This window comes from Schistocerca gregaria, chromosome 10, assembly GCF_023897955.1.
Source record: "Schistocerca gregaria isolate iqSchGreg1 chromosome 10, iqSchGreg1.2, whole genome shotgun sequence".
NCBI lineage: Eukaryota > Metazoa > Arthropoda > Insecta > Orthoptera > Acrididae > Schistocerca > Schistocerca gregaria.
Window position 1 is genome coordinate 191,745,225 of NC_064929.1, and position 17,966 is coordinate 191,763,190.

The 17,966-nt window shown below is 42.3% G+C and overlaps 1 protein-coding gene across 1 annotated transcript in view; it reads left to right on the forward strand.

Annotated features, from left to right (window-relative positions):
• Positions 1-17,966, forward strand: part of LOC126293235 (DNA (cytosine-5)-methyltransferase 1-like) — a 161,671-nt gene that overhangs the window by 23,602 nt on the left and 120,103 nt on the right. The window contains exon 10 of the mRNA XM_049986355.1: positions 16,658-16,748. Coding sequence (XP_049842312.1) covers positions 16,658-16,748 — 91 coding nt within the window. The remainder of the gene's footprint in view (positions 1-16,657; positions 16,749-17,966) is intronic.

A 17,966-nucleotide genomic window follows, 5' to 3' on the forward strand; every position in this document is an offset into this window, starting at 1 on the left:
AACATCTACCTGTAATTTTTGCCACCCCTCCTAAAGTAGTATTTCATCAGCCACCCAATCTACACTACATCATGCCCCTTCACTATGCCACACTCACTCCTAACTCCTTGCCACAGTGCTGTTATAACTGTGGAAGACCCAGGTGCCACATCTGCCCAATACACCCATCCAGCACATCCTTATCCAGTCTTGTTGAAGGCTTATCCTGTTCCATCAGAGACAAGGCTGCCTATGAAAGGAGCCATCTCAGCTGCAGTTTCTGCACAGCATCCTACTTGGGCATGACCACCCATCAGCTGTCCACCCGAATGAAAGGCCACTGCCAAACTGTGGCAGAGAGCAGAGATGATTACCCGATGTGGGAACATGCTTCTGAACACAAAATTCTAGATTTAAATGTCAAACACCATCTTTGCTGAACTACTTAGATGGGACTATCCTTGCAGCACAGCTCTGCTCCTGTAATCTTCCTGCCCTCAATCTCCATCAACCTCCAGCCTCACAAGTACCTCCACCCTGCACCATGTCACTCTGCTTGCCACACTCTTCCCCACAGTCTCCTCTTCCTTTGTTCTATCTCTCCCTCCCAGTCCAGGTCATGTCATCATTGTCATTTAGCACCCTCCTCCTCACAGTCTCCTCTTCCTTTGTTCTGTCTCTCCCTCCCAGTCCACTCCATGCCATCATCATCATTTGCAGCCTGTGTGTCACATTCCTATCCTACATTTCCACCCCATACACCTGCTGGCTTCCACCAAGCCATCAGCCACCTTTCCTCAATCTTCCCTCCCTCTCTCCACCTCATTTCTCCCCTCTCCAGCTCCACGTGACACAACCCTTCATCTCAGTCAACCTGCAGAATTGTAGTTCTTGCATTCTGTATTCAGCCAGCACAGTGTAGCTGTATAGTTGATGTGTATTTGTGTGTACTCTAAGATGAAAAATGATTTGTCCAAAACCTAGCCAGTTTTCAGTTTTGTTTACTGTCCTATTGATGACTCAGTACCTCTAATATTTGGTGAGTGGTTTCTGCAGTATATTTACATCCACTATATACATCACATCACTTAAAATGAATGATAATGATGGCAGTTGAACACACAAATGTTTCAATGATTTTTGTATCACACTCCAAACATGCTATACACCAAGAAAAATTGAATGAGTGCCCAACCAGAGAAATTGTGTCCAATTCTTATAGATTATTTTGGATTATGCAAGCCATATAACAACACTGCCTGAGAAAGGAAACTGAAACATTAAGCATGCAGAAAGAGCAAAATGAAACTTCATTGGTTGGGAGGGTACATGCTGTTATTCCAGTCATTAAAATGCCAGTCAAATTTACAAAGAAGTTCACAGTCTGAACCCACTTATCAGTATGATGTTGCACTCCTTCTGCGCTGGATGCCTCCACTGATTCAGTTGCGAAGGTGTCCTAAGCCAATTGCATCCTCTCCTGAGGCAAGCCTATCCACAATTGTTGTAACTAGAGGTGGAGCCCCTCCATGCCCCCACCAGCAAGATGGCCAACACAAAAGGTTTACTGCCATCTCTGCTTAAGGGTTAGCTTTCACTGAAGTGAGGTCGCACAGGATGTGGGTAGTACGATGTTTGCGAACATCTGGTTAAGGTTAACCATTACTACACACTCATCTGGAGATAGACTTTAGAAAAAACTCAGTTCACTTGTACACAAATTCCTCAATCATACTATAACCATCAGTGGAGACTTTAATCATCCAACAGTTAATTGGGTAAATTACAGTTTTGTTAGTGGTGTGTGTCACAAGACATCCTGTGAAACAGTACTAAATGCCTTCTTTGCAAACTGCTTTTAACAGATAGTTAGAAACCCCATTCATGATGAAAATATATTGGATCTAATGGCAACAAATAGACCATACCTCTTTAAGTGCGTCCACAATGTAACTGATATCACTGACAATGACACAGTTCTGGCAACAATGATTACCAGTACAAAGAACAAATAAAACAAGCAGAAAGATATGTATGTTCAGTAAATAATATAAAAAATTGGTAGTATCATATCTCAGTGAGGAACTTGAAACTTTCAGCACAGGGCAGGAGTGTGTAGGGGAACTCTGGCTCAAGTTTAAAAGAATAATTGACCACACATTGGATATATTTGTACCCAGTAGTACAGTTAATAATGGGAGGGAACTCCATGGTATACAGTCACAGCAAAGAAATTTCTAAAGAAACAGGGATAACTGCATAATAAGTGTAAAACAAAACAGATAGAAAGATACTGAATGAAATGTGTTTGGCTGTTAAGAGAGCAATGCATGATGCCTTCAACTACCATAGCAGAATATTCTCAAGTGATCTTTCACAGAAGCCAAAGAAATCCTGGCCATACTTAAATGCTGTGAGTGGCACGAAAGTTAGTTTCCAATCCCTAGCAAATGAGAAATGAACTGAAATTGAGGGTAGCAAAGCAAAACCTCAGATGGTTAACTCCATTTTCAATTCCTTTTTGAAGAAAAACCCAGGAGAATTGCCGCCAATTTAATCCTCTTACCACTGAAAAGATGAATGAAACAAGTATTAGTGTCAGTGGTGTTGTTAAAATTGAACAAAGCTCCAGGGCCCAATGGAATCCCTTCAGATTCTATACTGAATTTGCACCTGAGTTAGCCTCTCTTCTAATTATAATGTGTTGTAGATCCCTCAGACAAAAAACCATGGCCAGGAGTTGGAAAAGAGCACATGTCAAATCCATATACAAGAAGGGTAGTAGAAGTGACCCACAAACTACCATCCATTATCCTTGACAATGAATTGTTGTAGAATCTTAGAAAATATTCTGAGCTCAAACGTACTGAAGTATCTTTAACAGAATGACCTTCTCAGTGCCATCCAACATGGATTTCAAAAACACGTTCATGTGAAATCCAATTTGCACTTTTCTCACATGACATACTCAAAGCTTGTGACCTAGGCAATCGGGTGGATGCAGTATTTCATGATTTCCAAAGAGCATTTGACTCAGTACCACATCTATGCTTTTTGTCAAAAGTACGATCACATGGGGTATCAAATGAAATTTGTTACTGGATAGAGGTCTTTTTGGTAGGGAGAACACAGCATATTATCTTGGATGCAGACTCATCATCAGAAGTAGAAGTAACTTCAGGTGTGCCCCAGGGAAGTGTATTGGAACTCTTTATGCTCAAGTTGTATATTAATGAGCCTGCAGACAATATTAACAGTAAAACTAGGTTTTCCACCAATGATGCAGATATCTGTAATGAAGTACTATCTGGAAGAAGCTGCACAGATATTCAGTCTGACCTTGATAAGATTTCAAATTGGTGCAGAGACTGGTAACTTTCTCTAAATGATCAGAAATGTAAAATTTTGCTCTTCATAAAATGAAAAAACATTGCATCCTACAACTATAATATCAGTGACTCACTGTTGGAACGAGCAACTCCTACAAATAGCTTTGTAGGGATATGAAATGGAATGATAACATAGGTTCAGTTGTGGGTAAAGCAGGTGGTAGTCTTCAGTTTACTGTTGGAATACTGGATAAGTGCAATCAGACTAAAAAGGAGATTGCCTACAAATCACTTGTGCAATCGGTCCTAGAGTATTACTCAAGTGTGTGAGACCCATTCTAGATAGGATTAATAGGGGATATTGAACATATACAGAGAAGGGCAGGACAAATGGTTACAGGTTTGTTTATCCATGGGAGATTAGATTAGATTAATACTTGTTCCATAGATCATGAGTACGACACTTCATAATGATGTGGAACGTGTCAGGTTAATGAAAGATGTCTGTACAAGATATTACATTACACAAAATATTGCATGACACTAATGCTGTCAGTGATAGAGATACCAAATAAACTAAGCTGGAAGACATTTGAAGTGTCTATCCCAAGAAAGTCTATTAACAAAGATTCACGAACCAGTTTTAAATGATTACTCTAGGGATATACTACAACCTCTGCATATCTCTCACACAGAGATTGTGAGGATAAGATTAGAATTATTACTGCATTTACAGAGACATGCAAACAATCATTTTTCCCAAACTCCATACTTGAATGGAATGTGATGAAACTCTAGTAGCTGGTACAGTGGGATGTACCTTCTGCCATGCACTTCACAGTAGGTTGCAGAGTATAGATGTAGTAGATGTAGAAACTTAACTTGTTGGTTGTTCGTAAGTAAAGCTGCCATCAGTTTGAAGGTTGATTTGAACACCACAGTGGTTTACTAGGCATGGACCTGTTGGATGCTTTATGCCACTGTCTTACTCTGGTCTCTGAACTGACTTATACACCCAGTTATAGGGGGTCCTACAGTTTAAAAATGAATCTGAACCATGATGCAACTGAACATTTCTCATAGTAAAAAAGATTTTTCCTCTTGTTGTAGTTGTTAAATACTACAGCTGTTGATGGCTTTTGGTCTCCTCAACTATCTGCTTCTGAACATCTCTGTCGTTTGCTTTTCTGTTCCATCATCAGATCTCCATTTTGGGAAGATTAGTCAGCCCATTGTCTAGCCATCTAGCTCTTTTTCGGCCCTTCTTTCTTATGGGACAGAATCTTCCTTTCATCATTTGAGGACCTAAAGTACACCATCGTCAATGTTCAGATTGTAGCATGTATATATGTTCCTGACATCTGTTGCTCTTACAGTGAACCAGCTTTCTTAATGCTGTATCACTGCATTCTGTATCTGAACATTTGTGAGAAGCTGTCTCAGAGATTTCTCTGACATTCACTTCCTTAAGGGCTCAAAGCACAAAGTGTCTTTGCTGTAGGAATGCTCACTGGCTACATTGATGGCCATTTCTTCATAAAAGCTGGGAGCCCTTGAAGTAATGCTCAACCATAACCTCACATTCTTTGGTTTCAGCATTCCAGTCTGTAAAATGAATGCTGAAGATTTCAGAAACTTTCAGAGTGTTATCAACCTCACTACCAAACTGAAAGTAGATGTCTGTGGTAACAGTGTACCTTTCAGAAATTTTACAATTTTCAACAGGCTGCCTTGAACTGTTGCTTAAGGTAACATATTCTCAATATGAGTTATGGGAGGCAACCATTTTCTTCAAGTCACATCAAAGGTGACCACGATTTCTCCACAGCAAGTAGATGCTTTGCAATTTCTAGTGCTCAGATGTGTAGAGGGAAGGAAAATCTCAACCTTGAAACAAAAAGACTTGACAAAAGTACAAGATGAAACTCGAAACACTTAAACTTAGCAAAACTGTTAGATTTAAAGTAAACAGACAGTTTTATATGAACCTCAAATCATTGGATGTGCTTAACCCTTGAGCAAACACACCAATTTTCAAAGCACGAATTGGTGCCCAAAGTACTTCATACACGCATAAAGAATAGCTGCCTTTCTGTTACCAAGGTGAACATGCAAGAGCAGAGGCATAGTTTTATATTAGTTTAATTAAATAATACTTATTAAAGCACAGTTTGATTAAAAAATAATGAAATAACTTTTCATTATGTCACTCTGTTGCCATGGGCAGGTATTACCCCACAATAACAACCTACTTGCAGCATTAAACAAGGACTCTACATCAAATCACAGCCAACCGCATATTCAATTACTTATAGACAACTGCCTCATTGTGGATTGTGCTGCTAGCTCATAATGTGGGTCTTTTCTTGCATGGATCATTATTATTTTCTTACAATGCTCACTATTTGTTTGTGTTACTATTGCTCATTTTGACATATCACAACACAATTTATCACTATGTTAATTGAAGGGATAATGAAGGAATAGATACAAGCTCACCATCCTGAAACAACAATGGAATGGTGCAAAACAATATAGAGGCATACCCACTCAAAAGTTAATGAAAATGTTGATAATGAGGAGCATGAAGTGCTGTGGTTGACCATAATTGTGTTTGTGGTGCATTTAGTATCTGTTCTTCATGTTCTGATCCTAGATTCATATTGATTACAAACTACCCAACAGTCAAAAAGACAAAGACACTATTCCCATTAGCTGGATCAACATTAATAATAACTATCCCAAATATTAATTAATATTTCAGAAAATAAAGTAGGTACGTAATTTTTATATGAAGTTTGAGATATTGATACTGGGTGAAGAAAACAAGACAAAACTGTCAGACTGGTGCTTTGCCTAAAAATTTGACTTTCACAAACATCTATTTTTCTCAAAACTTTGTATCTGTGCTTAGTGCCATTATGGTTCTCAGCACCACATTTGTTTGGGTATCCTTTCATCTCCCATCCTCTCCTTATGTCCTAACCAGTGTATTCTTTGATATTTAATAAATTTTTCTCTGTCCTTCCTTGCATAAGTTGTATTTCTTAATTATTTAAGCTGTTGCACTTCAAGATTATTTATTACTTTCCAACCCTTTGCCTATTTTACAGGCCTGTAAATTGCTTGCAGTACTTTTATTTCATCCTTTCTCTAATACATTATCTCATAGTGTTATCACTAGTTAAAAGTACACCTAGATAATGGAAACAGTGACAGCTTTAAAATATTTGTTACACCCCTGCAACTGATGTGGTTGGTGTACTAGCCTTAGAATTCAACACTGTCACCTTTTTTATCTTGCCTTGTTTACACTAGGTCCAATTTTTACTCCTTCTACTGTCAGTATTTCATACATTTCTTTAGGGTGTTTCCATCTCTTGTCAACTGCAGTGTCATATAAATATGTATGTATTTGACTGGATTTCATCATTATTGTACCTCTCTTGCCTATTTTTTTTGTATCAGACTATGCTATGCTATGTGGATCAGGACTGCAGAGGGACTGTCGCCTTGTTTCACTCCATTTGTAAAGCTCTTGATTGTTAACTCTTTGTTTCCTTCACTGTTAACTAAACTAACCTTCTTAGGTTGTCACAGATGGGCAATTGTTTTAGTGTTTTATACTATCTGGTTGGTTAACACCATCAGTAGGTTGTTTATAATTGAGAAAAAGGAAATGGGTATCTTAACAAACATTGCCAGACAAGAAAGTTGTGGTGTTGTCCAGAGATCATGGTGCCACACCAAAGTCAACAACTCCAATCAGTACTACAGACATTAGTGAGGGCTCATTGCAGTCCACAACAACCAGTGAGAGTCACTCCGGAAGACACGCCTCCATCTCAGCATAGCACCACTTTCATACCGAGATCAATATAGTGACTAGCATGTAAGAACTCTGCTTCAGTTCATGACCTCAGGTACAATGGTCAGCACCATCATGTAGGACAGTGACTGTTGTTAAAGTTTCTGATGATGTACTTTCATAAATATTGCATTTTGTACTGCAAGAGAACAGTTTGTTAAGTGAAACTTCCTGGCAGATGAAAACTTTGTGCCAGACCGAGACTCATACTCGGGACGGTAGGAGATGAGGTAGTGGCAGAATTAAAGCTGTGCGGATGGGGTGTGAGTTGTGCTTGGGTAGATCATTTGGTGGAGCACTTGCCCGCGAAAGGCAAAGGTCCCAAGTTTGAGACTCAGTCCGGCACACTGTTTTAATGTGCCAGGAAGTTTCATATCAGTGCACACTATGCTGTAGAGTGAAAATTTGAATCTAGTTTGTTAACCAGTGAATCAAGTGAATCCTCCATAGTCAAGGATGGCCATAACTTATCAAGAAATCCTGTGGAAAAGAACTGTGTTAAAGTTGAGCAAATCTATCATCCATTTATGTCATGAAGTGAACTATTATTTAATGTGTTCTAGTTTGATGAGCCTTCTCCCATAGCAGACAAAAAACTCACAGTTATGTCCAATTGAAAGTAGTTTTGTCTGGTCACAACAAAAGTAGTGGTAAGTGATGGCTTAAAATTGTAGGAATTATCAAGGATCAAACCTAGAACCTTTGGATTTGTAGTTTGGCACTTCACCACACAGCCGCCAAGAGGAATGGATATGTAAGTGAGAGGCGCAGAAATATTTCGAATCTTTTTTTTCTATCCGTATCTTGTTCCATAGGACCACACTCAGGGGTCAATCTTTATGGTCACAGAAGCAGTCAGTACATAAAAATAACATCAGAAAAATTAATAATAAATAAAGTAAAATTTACATGAATGATACGCAGACAACAAGCTACTGAGCATATGTTAGCATATTTGACAATATAGCCCAAAAAATTGATTAATTTTTCTCCCCCCACAAACTCCCTAGCAGATCAGGACTGAGCCATGGGGACAGCCTTCAATTTAGACTCAAAACTGAAAGAATCACGGTTAAAATTTTTTTAATTCTTGAGGTAGCTTTTGAAAATGCATGCAGTGGACTATTGTGTGCCTTTCTGAACAAGAGCCAAGGTGGTGTGATCCAAATACAAATTGGATTTCTGCCTAGTATTAACTGAGTGAAAGTTGTTAATTCATGAGAATAAGCTCATATTGTTAACAACAAGAAAAATGGATAGTTTAAACAAGAGTAAGAGTTTCACAAATTGAGCAAGTCAGTAATGTTTGGTCCAACTCAGCAAGTAATTATTCAGCTTGGCACTGATTGACAGAGTAGTTGAATGTCATCCTGAGGGTTGTCATACCAAATTCTGTCCAGTTGATGAATTAGATCATCAAAATCCCAACCTGGTTCGAGGGTCCTACCTATAATGCTCCAAATGTTCTCAGTTGGGGAGAGATCTGGTGACTTTTCTGGCCAAGGTAGGGTTTGGCAAGCATAAAGAAAAGCAATAGAAACTTTTGCCTTGTACTGTTTGTCATTATCTTGCTAAATTATAAGCCCGGGATGGCTTCCCATGAAGGGCTACAAAACAGGGCATAGAATATCATCAGAGGACCACTGTGCTGTAAGGATGCCATGAGTGACAAAGGGGCCCTGCTGCTATAAAATAAAATGGCACACCAGACCATCACTCCTGGCTATTAGTCAGCATGGAGGGTGACAGGTTAGTATCCCACCATGGTCCTGAGCATCTCCAGACATGTCTTCACCAGTCATCAGGTCACAGTTCAAAGTGGAACTCATCATTGAAGATAATTCTACACCAGTCAATGGGATCCCAGGCCGAATACATGTCTGGAGATGGCTCAGGGAAGAGGGGGTACCAAATAGATTATTGCATGTTGTACAGACCAACAACCAGGGGTGATGGACTGGGGTGCCATTTATTTTCATAGCATGGCCCCCTTGTTTGTCATCTGCAGCTTGCTTACAGTACAGTGGTATGTTGACTATATTTTGTTCCAAGCCGAATAACTGCTTGCATAGGGGCTAGATGTGAACCAATGATTATTGACTTATTAAATTTGTGGAGCTCTTTCCCTTGAATAAATCATTTAATTTTTCTGAAATTGTAGTAATTTGTTTACATCACATCTACTGATTTGTGTCCCATTCAGATAATGCCTTCATGGTGTGTTTTTTCTTTTGTTGTAGAGTGTATATACTGTGAGGCTGTTATCAGAATTTCCAGACTCCTGAACAGAGGCTAGCAAGAGTTTACTTACAATATATATTTCTATAACTGATTATTTCTGATCCAAAAAATCCTTTACGAATGGGAAGAGTTATTCCAGAATATCAGACCATATGTCATAAGCAAATGAAACTAAGCAAAGTAGAGTAAATTTTTTGTTCTGTGTTGCAGATACTGTCCTGATTGTAAGTACAGCATCACTCAATTTTTGAAGAAGATCTTCAACATAGTCTTTCCATGTCAGCTAAACTTCTGTCTGGATACCTAGAAATTTGAATTGTTCAGACCCACTAATCATTCTCTGTAATCAAAATGTCAGTTAGAAACTGTAAAAACTGAGTCTCACTTTGACTTAGCATCAATTTATTTTCTACAGACAATGAAATTATCTCTTGAATTGCATTATTTGATAAATTACCTAAGTTTCCCTCAACAAATAGAAATCTTTTAGAATCACCTTTCATATTAGAGGGCATATCATTTATATATACAATATATATTAAAAACAAAGGTTCCAAGACTTACCAAGCGGGAAAGCGCTGGTAGACAGGCACAATAAAATAACACACAAACACACACACAAAATTACGAGCTTTCGCAACCGGCGGTTGCTTCGTCAGGAAAGAGTGAAGGAGAAGGAAAGATGAAAGGATGTAGGTTTTAAGGGAGAGGGTAAGGAGCCATTCCAATCCCGGGAGCAGAAAGACTTACCTTAGGGGGAAAAAAGGATAGGTATATACTCGCGTGCACACACACACACACACACACACACACACACTTATCCATCCATACATATACAGACACAAGCAGACATATTTAAAGGCAAAGAGTTTGGGCAGAGATGTCAGCTGAGGCGGAAGTGCAGAGCCAAAGATGATGTTGAATGACGGTGATGTATGAGTGGCAGCAACTTGAAATTAGTGGAGATTGATGCCTGGGGGATAACAAGAAGAGAGGATATATTGAAGGGCAAGTTCCCATCTCCGAGTTCGGATAGGTTGGTGTTAGTGGGAAGTATCCACATAACTTGGACGGTGTAACACTGTGCCAAGATGTGCTGGCTGTGCACCAAGGCATGTTTAGCCACAGGGTGATCCTCATTACCAACAAACACTGTCTGCCTGTGTCCATTCATGTGAATGGACAATTTGTTGCTGGTCATTCCCACATAGAAAGCATCACAGTGTAGGCAGATCAGTTGGTAAATCACGTTGGGTGCTTTCACACGCGGCTCTGCCTTTGATCGTGTACACCTTCCGGGTTACAGGACTGGAGTAGGTGGTGGTGGGAGGGGTGGGAGGGTGCATAGGACAGGTTTTACACCGGGGGCGGTTACAAGGGTAGGAGCCACAGGGTAGGGAAGGTGGTTTGAGTATTTCATAGGGATGAACCAAGAGGTTACGAAGGTTAGGTGGACGGCGGAAAGACACTCTTGGTCGAGTGGGGATGATTTCATGAACGATGGATGGATCACATTTCGGGGCCAGATTTTAAGAAGTCGTATCCCTGCTGGAGGGCCACATTCAGAGTCTGATCCAGTCCCGGGAAGTATCCTGTCACAAGTGGGGCACTTTTGGGGTTCTTCTGTGAGAGGTTCTGAGTTTGAGGGGATGAGGAAGTAGCTCTGGTTATTTGCTCCTGTATCAGGTCGGGAGGGTAGTTGCGGGATGCGAAAGCTGTTTTCAGGGATTCAGGACTGGAGCAGATTCGTTTGCCATGAAGGCCTAGGCTGTAGGGAAGGAGCTGTTTGATATGGAATGGGTGGCAGCTGTCATAATGGAAGTACTGTTGCTTGTTGGTGGGTTTGATGTGGACGGATGTGTGAAGCTGGCCATTGGACAGATGGAGGTCAACGTCAAGGAAAGTGGCATGGGATTTGGAGTAGGACCAGGTGAATCTGATGGAACCAAAGGAGTTGACGTTGGAGAGGAAATTCTGGAGTTGTTTTTCACTGTGAGTCCAGATCATGAAGATGTCATCAATAAATCTGTACGAAACTTTGGGTTGACAGGCTTGGGTAACCAAGAAGGCTTCCTCTAAGCGACCCATCAATAAGTTGGCATATGAGGGGGCCATCCTGGTACCCATGGCTGTTCCCTTTAATTGCTGGTATGTCTGGCCTTCAAAAGTGAAGAAGTTGTGGGTCAGGATGAAGCTGGCTAAGGTGATGAGGAAAGAGGTTTTAGGTAGGGTGGCAGGTGATCAGCGTGAAAGGAAGTGCTCCATTGCAGCGAGGCCCTGGACGTGCAGGATATTTGTGTATAGGGAAGTGGCATCAATGGTTACAAGGATGGTTTCCGGGGGTAACAGACTGGGTAAGGATTCCAGGCATTCGAGAAAGTGGTTGGTGTCTTTGTTGAAGGACGGGAGACTGCATGTAATGGGTTGAAGGTGTTGATCTACGTAGGCAGAGATACGTTCTGTGGGGGCTTGGTAACCAGCTACAATGGGGTGGCCGGGATGTTTGGGTTTGTGAATTTTAGGAAGTAGGTAGAAGGTAGGAGTGCAAGGTGTCGGTGGGGTCAGGAGTTTGATGGAGTCAGGTGAAAGGTTTTGTAGAGGGCCTAAGGTTCTGAGGATTCCTTGAAGCTCCGCCTGGACATCAGGAATGGGATTACCTTGGCAAACTTTGTATGTAGAATAGTCTGAAAGCTGACGCAGTCCCTCAGCCACATACTCCCAACGATCAAGTACCACAGTCATGGAACTCTTGTCAGCCATAAGAATGATGATGGATCAGTCAGCTTTCAGATCACTGATAGCCTGGGCTTCGGCTGTGGTGATGTTGGGAGTAGGATTAAGGTTTTTCCAAGAAAGATTGAGAGGCAAGGCTGGAAGTGAGAAATTCCTGGAAGGTTTGGAGAGGGTGATTTTGAGGAAGAGGAGGTGGGTCCCGCAGTGATGGAGGACGGAACTGTTCCAGGCAGGGTTCAATTTGGATAGTGTCTTGGGGAGTTGGATCATTAGGAGTGGGATCAGGGTTATTTTTCTTCGTGGCAAAGTGATATTTCCAGCAGAGACTACGAGTGTAGGGCAGTAAATCTTTGACAAGGGCAGTTTGGTTGAATCTGGGAGTGGGGCTGAAGGTGAGGCCTTTGGATAGGACAGAGGTTTCGGATTGGGAGAGAGGTTCGGGGGAAAGGTTAACTACTGAATTGGGGTGTTGTGGTTCCAGATTGTGTTGACTAGAATTTTGAGGTGTTGGGGGGAGTGGAGCTGGAAGTGGGAGATTGAGTAGATGGGAGAGACTGGGTCTGTGTGCAATGAGAGGAGGTTGAGGTTTGTTGGAAAGGTTGTGGAGGGTGAGTGAGTTGCTTTTCCGGAGGTGGGAAACCAGGAGATTGGACAGTTTTTTGAGGTGGAGGGTGGCATGCTGTTCTAATTTGCAGTTGGCCTGTAGGAGGATGCTATGAACAGCCGGTGTGGATGTGGAAGAGGAAAGATTGAGGACTTTGATTTGGGATAGGAGTTGACAGGTGTGTTCATTGGTCGAGTCGATGTATAGGTGAAGGATTAGGTGGGTGAGGGCTATGGATTGTGCAGTTTGGAACTGGTATAAGGACTGATGGAAAGAAGGATTGCAGCCAGAGACGGGAACTTTAAGTGTGAGGCCTTTGGGGGTAATGCCAAATGTCAGACAAGCCTGAGTAAATACACTCCTGGAAATTGAAATAAGAACACCGTGAATTCATTGTCCCAGGAAGGGGAAACTTTATTGACACATTCCTGGGGTCAGATACATCACATGATCACACTGACAGAACCACAGGCACATAGACACAGGCAACAGAGCATGCACAATGTCGGCACTAGTACAGTGTATATCCACCTTTCGCAGCAATGCAGGCTGCTATTCTCCCGTGGAGACGATCGTAGAGATGCTGGATGTAGTCCTGTGGAACGGCTTGCCATGCCATTTCCACCTGGCGCCTCAGTTGGACCAGCGTTCGTGCTGGACGTGCAGACCGCGTGAGACGACACTTCATCCAGTCCCAAACATGCTCAATGGGGGACAGATCCGGAGATCTTGCTGGTCAGGGTAGTTGACTTACACCTTCTAGAGCATGTTGGGTGGCACGGGATACATGCGGACGTGCATTGTCCTGTTGGAACAGCAAGTTCCCTTGCCGGTCTAGGAATGGTAGAACGATGGGTCCGATGACGGTTTGGATGTATCGTGCACTATTCAGTGTCCCCTCGACGATCACCAGAGGTGTACGGCCAGTGTAGGAGATCGCTCCCCACACCATGATGCCGGGTGTTGGCCCTGTGTGCCTCAGTCGTATGCAGTCCTGATTGTGGCGCTCACCTGCACAGCGCCAAACACGCATACGACCATCATTGGCACCAAGGCAGAAGCGACTCTCATCGCTGAGGACGACACGTCTCCATTCGTCCCTCCATTCACGCCTGTCGCGACACCACTGGAGGCGGGCTGCACGATGTTGGGGTGTGAGCGGAAGACGGCCTAACGGTGTGCGGGACCGTAGCCCAGCTTCATGGAGACGGTTGCGAATGGTCCTCGCCGATAGCCCAGGAGCAACAGTGTCCCTAATTTGCTGGGAAGTGGTGGTGCGGTCCCCTACGGCACTGCGTAGGATCCTACGGTCTCGGCGTGCATCCGTGCGTCGCTGCGGTCCGGTCCCAGGTCGACGGGCACGTGCACCTTCCGCCGACCACTGGCGACAACATCGATGTACTGTGGAGACCTCACGCCCCACGTGTTGAGCAATTCAGCGGTACGTCCACCCGGCCTCCCGCATGACCACTATACGCCCTCGCTCAAAGTCCGTCAACTGCACATACGGTTCACGTCCACGCTGTGGTGGCATGCTACCAGTGTTAAAGACTGATGGAGCTCTGAATGCCACGGCAAACTGGATGACACTGACGGCGGCGGTGCACAAATGCTGCGCAGCTAGCGCCATTCGACGGCCAACACCGCGGTTTCTGGTGTGTCCGCTGTGCCGTGCGTGTGATCATTGCTTGTACAGCCCTCTCGCAGTGTCCGGAGCAAGTATTGTGGGTCTGACACACCGGTGTTAATGTGTTCTTTTTTCCATTTCCAGGAGTGTAAAATATAGGAGCGTAATCTGGCTAGGGTGAAGGCATGTTTGCGGAGGGAATGTAAATAAAATTTAATGGGGTCGTTGTAGGGATGTTGTGAGGTTGACGTGGTATTATAAGGTGGAAAGGGTAATATGAGGTTAAAGTGAAAATAAATAGATATATATATAGGGAGAGGTAAAGGTGTGTGAAAAGTCGAAAAAGTGTTGGTTTGAGATGAGCTATGTTGATCCTGTGCTGAACTTAGGTTGGTGTGAAGGTTAGGTAGTTGTGTTGTCTCCAAAACACGTTAAAGGGTGGGGAAATTCAGGAAAATTTCGAAAAAACTGCATGTAAATGTATTCAAAGGACTGGTTATGTACTGGCAGATTATGAAAATGAGGCTAACAATTGTTTGACGAAGAAATAATAACATTCAAACCTGTGGGAAGCTGCTAAAAAATGATCGGTTATGTGGGAAAAACGGGAATGGAAATAAAACGAAAGTTGTTGGAAATATCTGAGATGGTTGTTTAATGGGTGAAAGGTACTAAAGCTGTGAAATAGTATTCACGGGTTTACACGAATTGTTTGTAAACTTGGAACAGTGGATTTTATAGCAGCGGTTATGTTGAAAGCGTTGAAAATTTTAGGTTATGGTTTGGAAGTAAATTACGTATTATTGAGTATAATTAGGCAGGATAAAATGTATGGTAGATTATGGAAAGAGGGAAGATGAATACAAAGTGAAACTACTTGTACAAACAAAAAAGGAAAGTAAGATGATACAAAAGATTTCGAAATGCAACAGAGACAATAACAATAGTAATTGTTGGGTTCAAATTAATGATGTAAATAAAACCTCAGAACCTCTCACAGAAGAACCCCAAAAGTACCCCACTTGCGACAGGATACTTCCCGGGACTGGATCAGACTCTGAATGTGGTTCTCCAGCAGGGATACGACTTCCTAAAATCCTGCCCCGAAATGAGATCCATCCTTCATGAAATCCTCCCCACTCGACCAAGAGTGTCTTTCCGCCGTCCACCTAACCTTCGTAACCTCTTGGTTCATCCCTATGAAATCCCCAACCACCTTCCGTACCCTCTGGCTCCTACATTTGTAACCGCCCCCGGTGTAAAACCTGTCCTATGCACCCTCCCACCACCACCACCACCTACTCCAGTCCTGTAACCCGGAAGGTGTACACGATCAAAGGCAGAGCCACGTGTGAAAGCACCCATGTGATTTACCAACTGACCTACCTACACTGTGAAGCTTTCTGTGTGGGAATGACCTGCAACAAACTGTCCATTCGCATGAATGGACACAGGCAGACAGTGTTTGTTGGTAATGAGGATCACCCTGTGGCTAAACATGCCTCGGTGCACGGCCAGCACATCTTGGCACAGTGTTACACCGTCCGAGTTATGTGGATACTTCCCACTAACACCAACCTATCCGAACTCGGAGATGGGAACTTGCCCTTCAGTATATCCTCTCTTCTTGTTATCCACCAGGCCTCAATCTCCGCTAATTTCTAGTTGCCGCCACTCATACATCACCTATCATTCAACATCATCTTTGCCTCTGCACTTCCGCCTCGGCTGACATCTCTGCCCAAACTCTTTGCCTTTAAATATGTCTGCGTGTGTCTGTATATGTATGGTTGAATGTGTGTGCGCGAGTGTATACCTATCTTTTTTTCCTCCTAAGGTAAGTCTATCCGCTCCCGGGATTGGAATGGCTCCTTACCCTCTCCCTTAAAACCCACATCCTTTCATCTTTCCTTCTCCTTCACTCTTTCCTGACGAAGCTCGTGATTTTGTGTGTGTATTCGTGTGTTATTTTATTGTGCCTGTCTACCGGTGCTTTCCCACTTGGTAAGTCTTGGAATCTTTGTTTTTAATATATTTTTCCCATGTGGAAGTTTCTTTCTATTTTATATATACAATATATAAGAAGTGGTAGTAGCCCAAGCACTAAACCCCTGAGCACCTCCACTTGAATGTGCTCCTATCACATGCTACCATATGTTCAGTACAGGTACATTGCTACATCACAGTGCAAGAAAAACTTGTAATTAACCACTCATTGTGTCACAGAGAGTTGTGTGTGAAAGTTTGCTCCAATAACCTGTGCTGTTATTTTCAAGGCACTGTAATGCCTGTAAGCGAGTGGAGCAGAGAAAGGCGTTCACAACTCCAGTGGTTGATGAAGAGATTCCCTCCAGTTCAATGAATCAGGTATGTATTAAATGCTAATTATGCACACACCAAGCATTGTGGGTTAAATACTTACTTTGGTCTTTCAGACATCCAGCACTTGGTAGAATTTTATCTGTTGTCTCTTGAATACACAGAAATATTAAAAAACTCTGAATATCTTGTGTTCACACCAATTATTCCCTGCAAATAACATCTTATTTTTGTTACCCCCCAAAAAAGACTTATTTTGTCATCATTTCCTTTGTTGAAAAGTCTTCTTTCATTTTTTTCTTGCACAATATGAATTCCCAGCATGTAATGACGGAACTGAAGTTGTTTAATGCTCGTGCTAGTGTTAAATTCATCCGAAATTGTTTTATCATGATATACTTCCCATGTATTTCAGTTATGTTTTAAAACATTAGTAATCACAAGCAATATTTGCACTTGAGAGAGTTATTTGTAATATATTCCATACCCCTTCTTGAAGAGGTAACAGACTTTATTGTTGATGGGCAATCAAGGGAAAACATCCTCTACAGAAGTCATATAACAGTGCTTTCAGTAACCCACCATTACACTGTCAGACAGTCCTTCAGGTACTGAGGGTGTATGAGTGTGATGGCAGTGTTGATACTGGATTGTGAGTATCTGCTGGCTGAACCACAAGGTTGGCACACTGTATCTGTGCATGGTGCTGTTTTTGTCACTGTGTAATGATCTGGACCTGAGATCTTTCCATAACATCCACCTAAAGTTGACTGTCAAAATGTACACCCTTATTTCTGAACTGAGTTGCCAGAGCCATCCAACATAGATATGCTGTGTCTAACCAAAAGTCTCCAGTTTGGCACCTGCCAGCAATGCGTAATGAGCAGTGGAAGGAGGTACCAAGATAGCTGCACAGCCACTGACAGCAGCATCATTATGGATGTTGCTATGTCAGTGTTGACGTATGTACCACATTAGATGACTGACCATGACTGTTGAAAGCAGTCCTGCACATTGTCAACAGCATTGTTGAAAGGAGGAAAAACATGTTTTTAATGCAAAATGGAAATAATGAAAAAATTGCATTATTATCAAAACTTCGATCATGTAGGATATCAGGTAATATATCTGACTGGATTGAGGATTTCTTGGTGGTGAGGAAGCAGTATGTTATCTCTGATGGAGAGTCATCAACAGACGTAAAAGTAACTTCCAGTGTACTCCAGGGATGCGTGCCATGTCCCTTTCTGTTCATGTTGTATATTG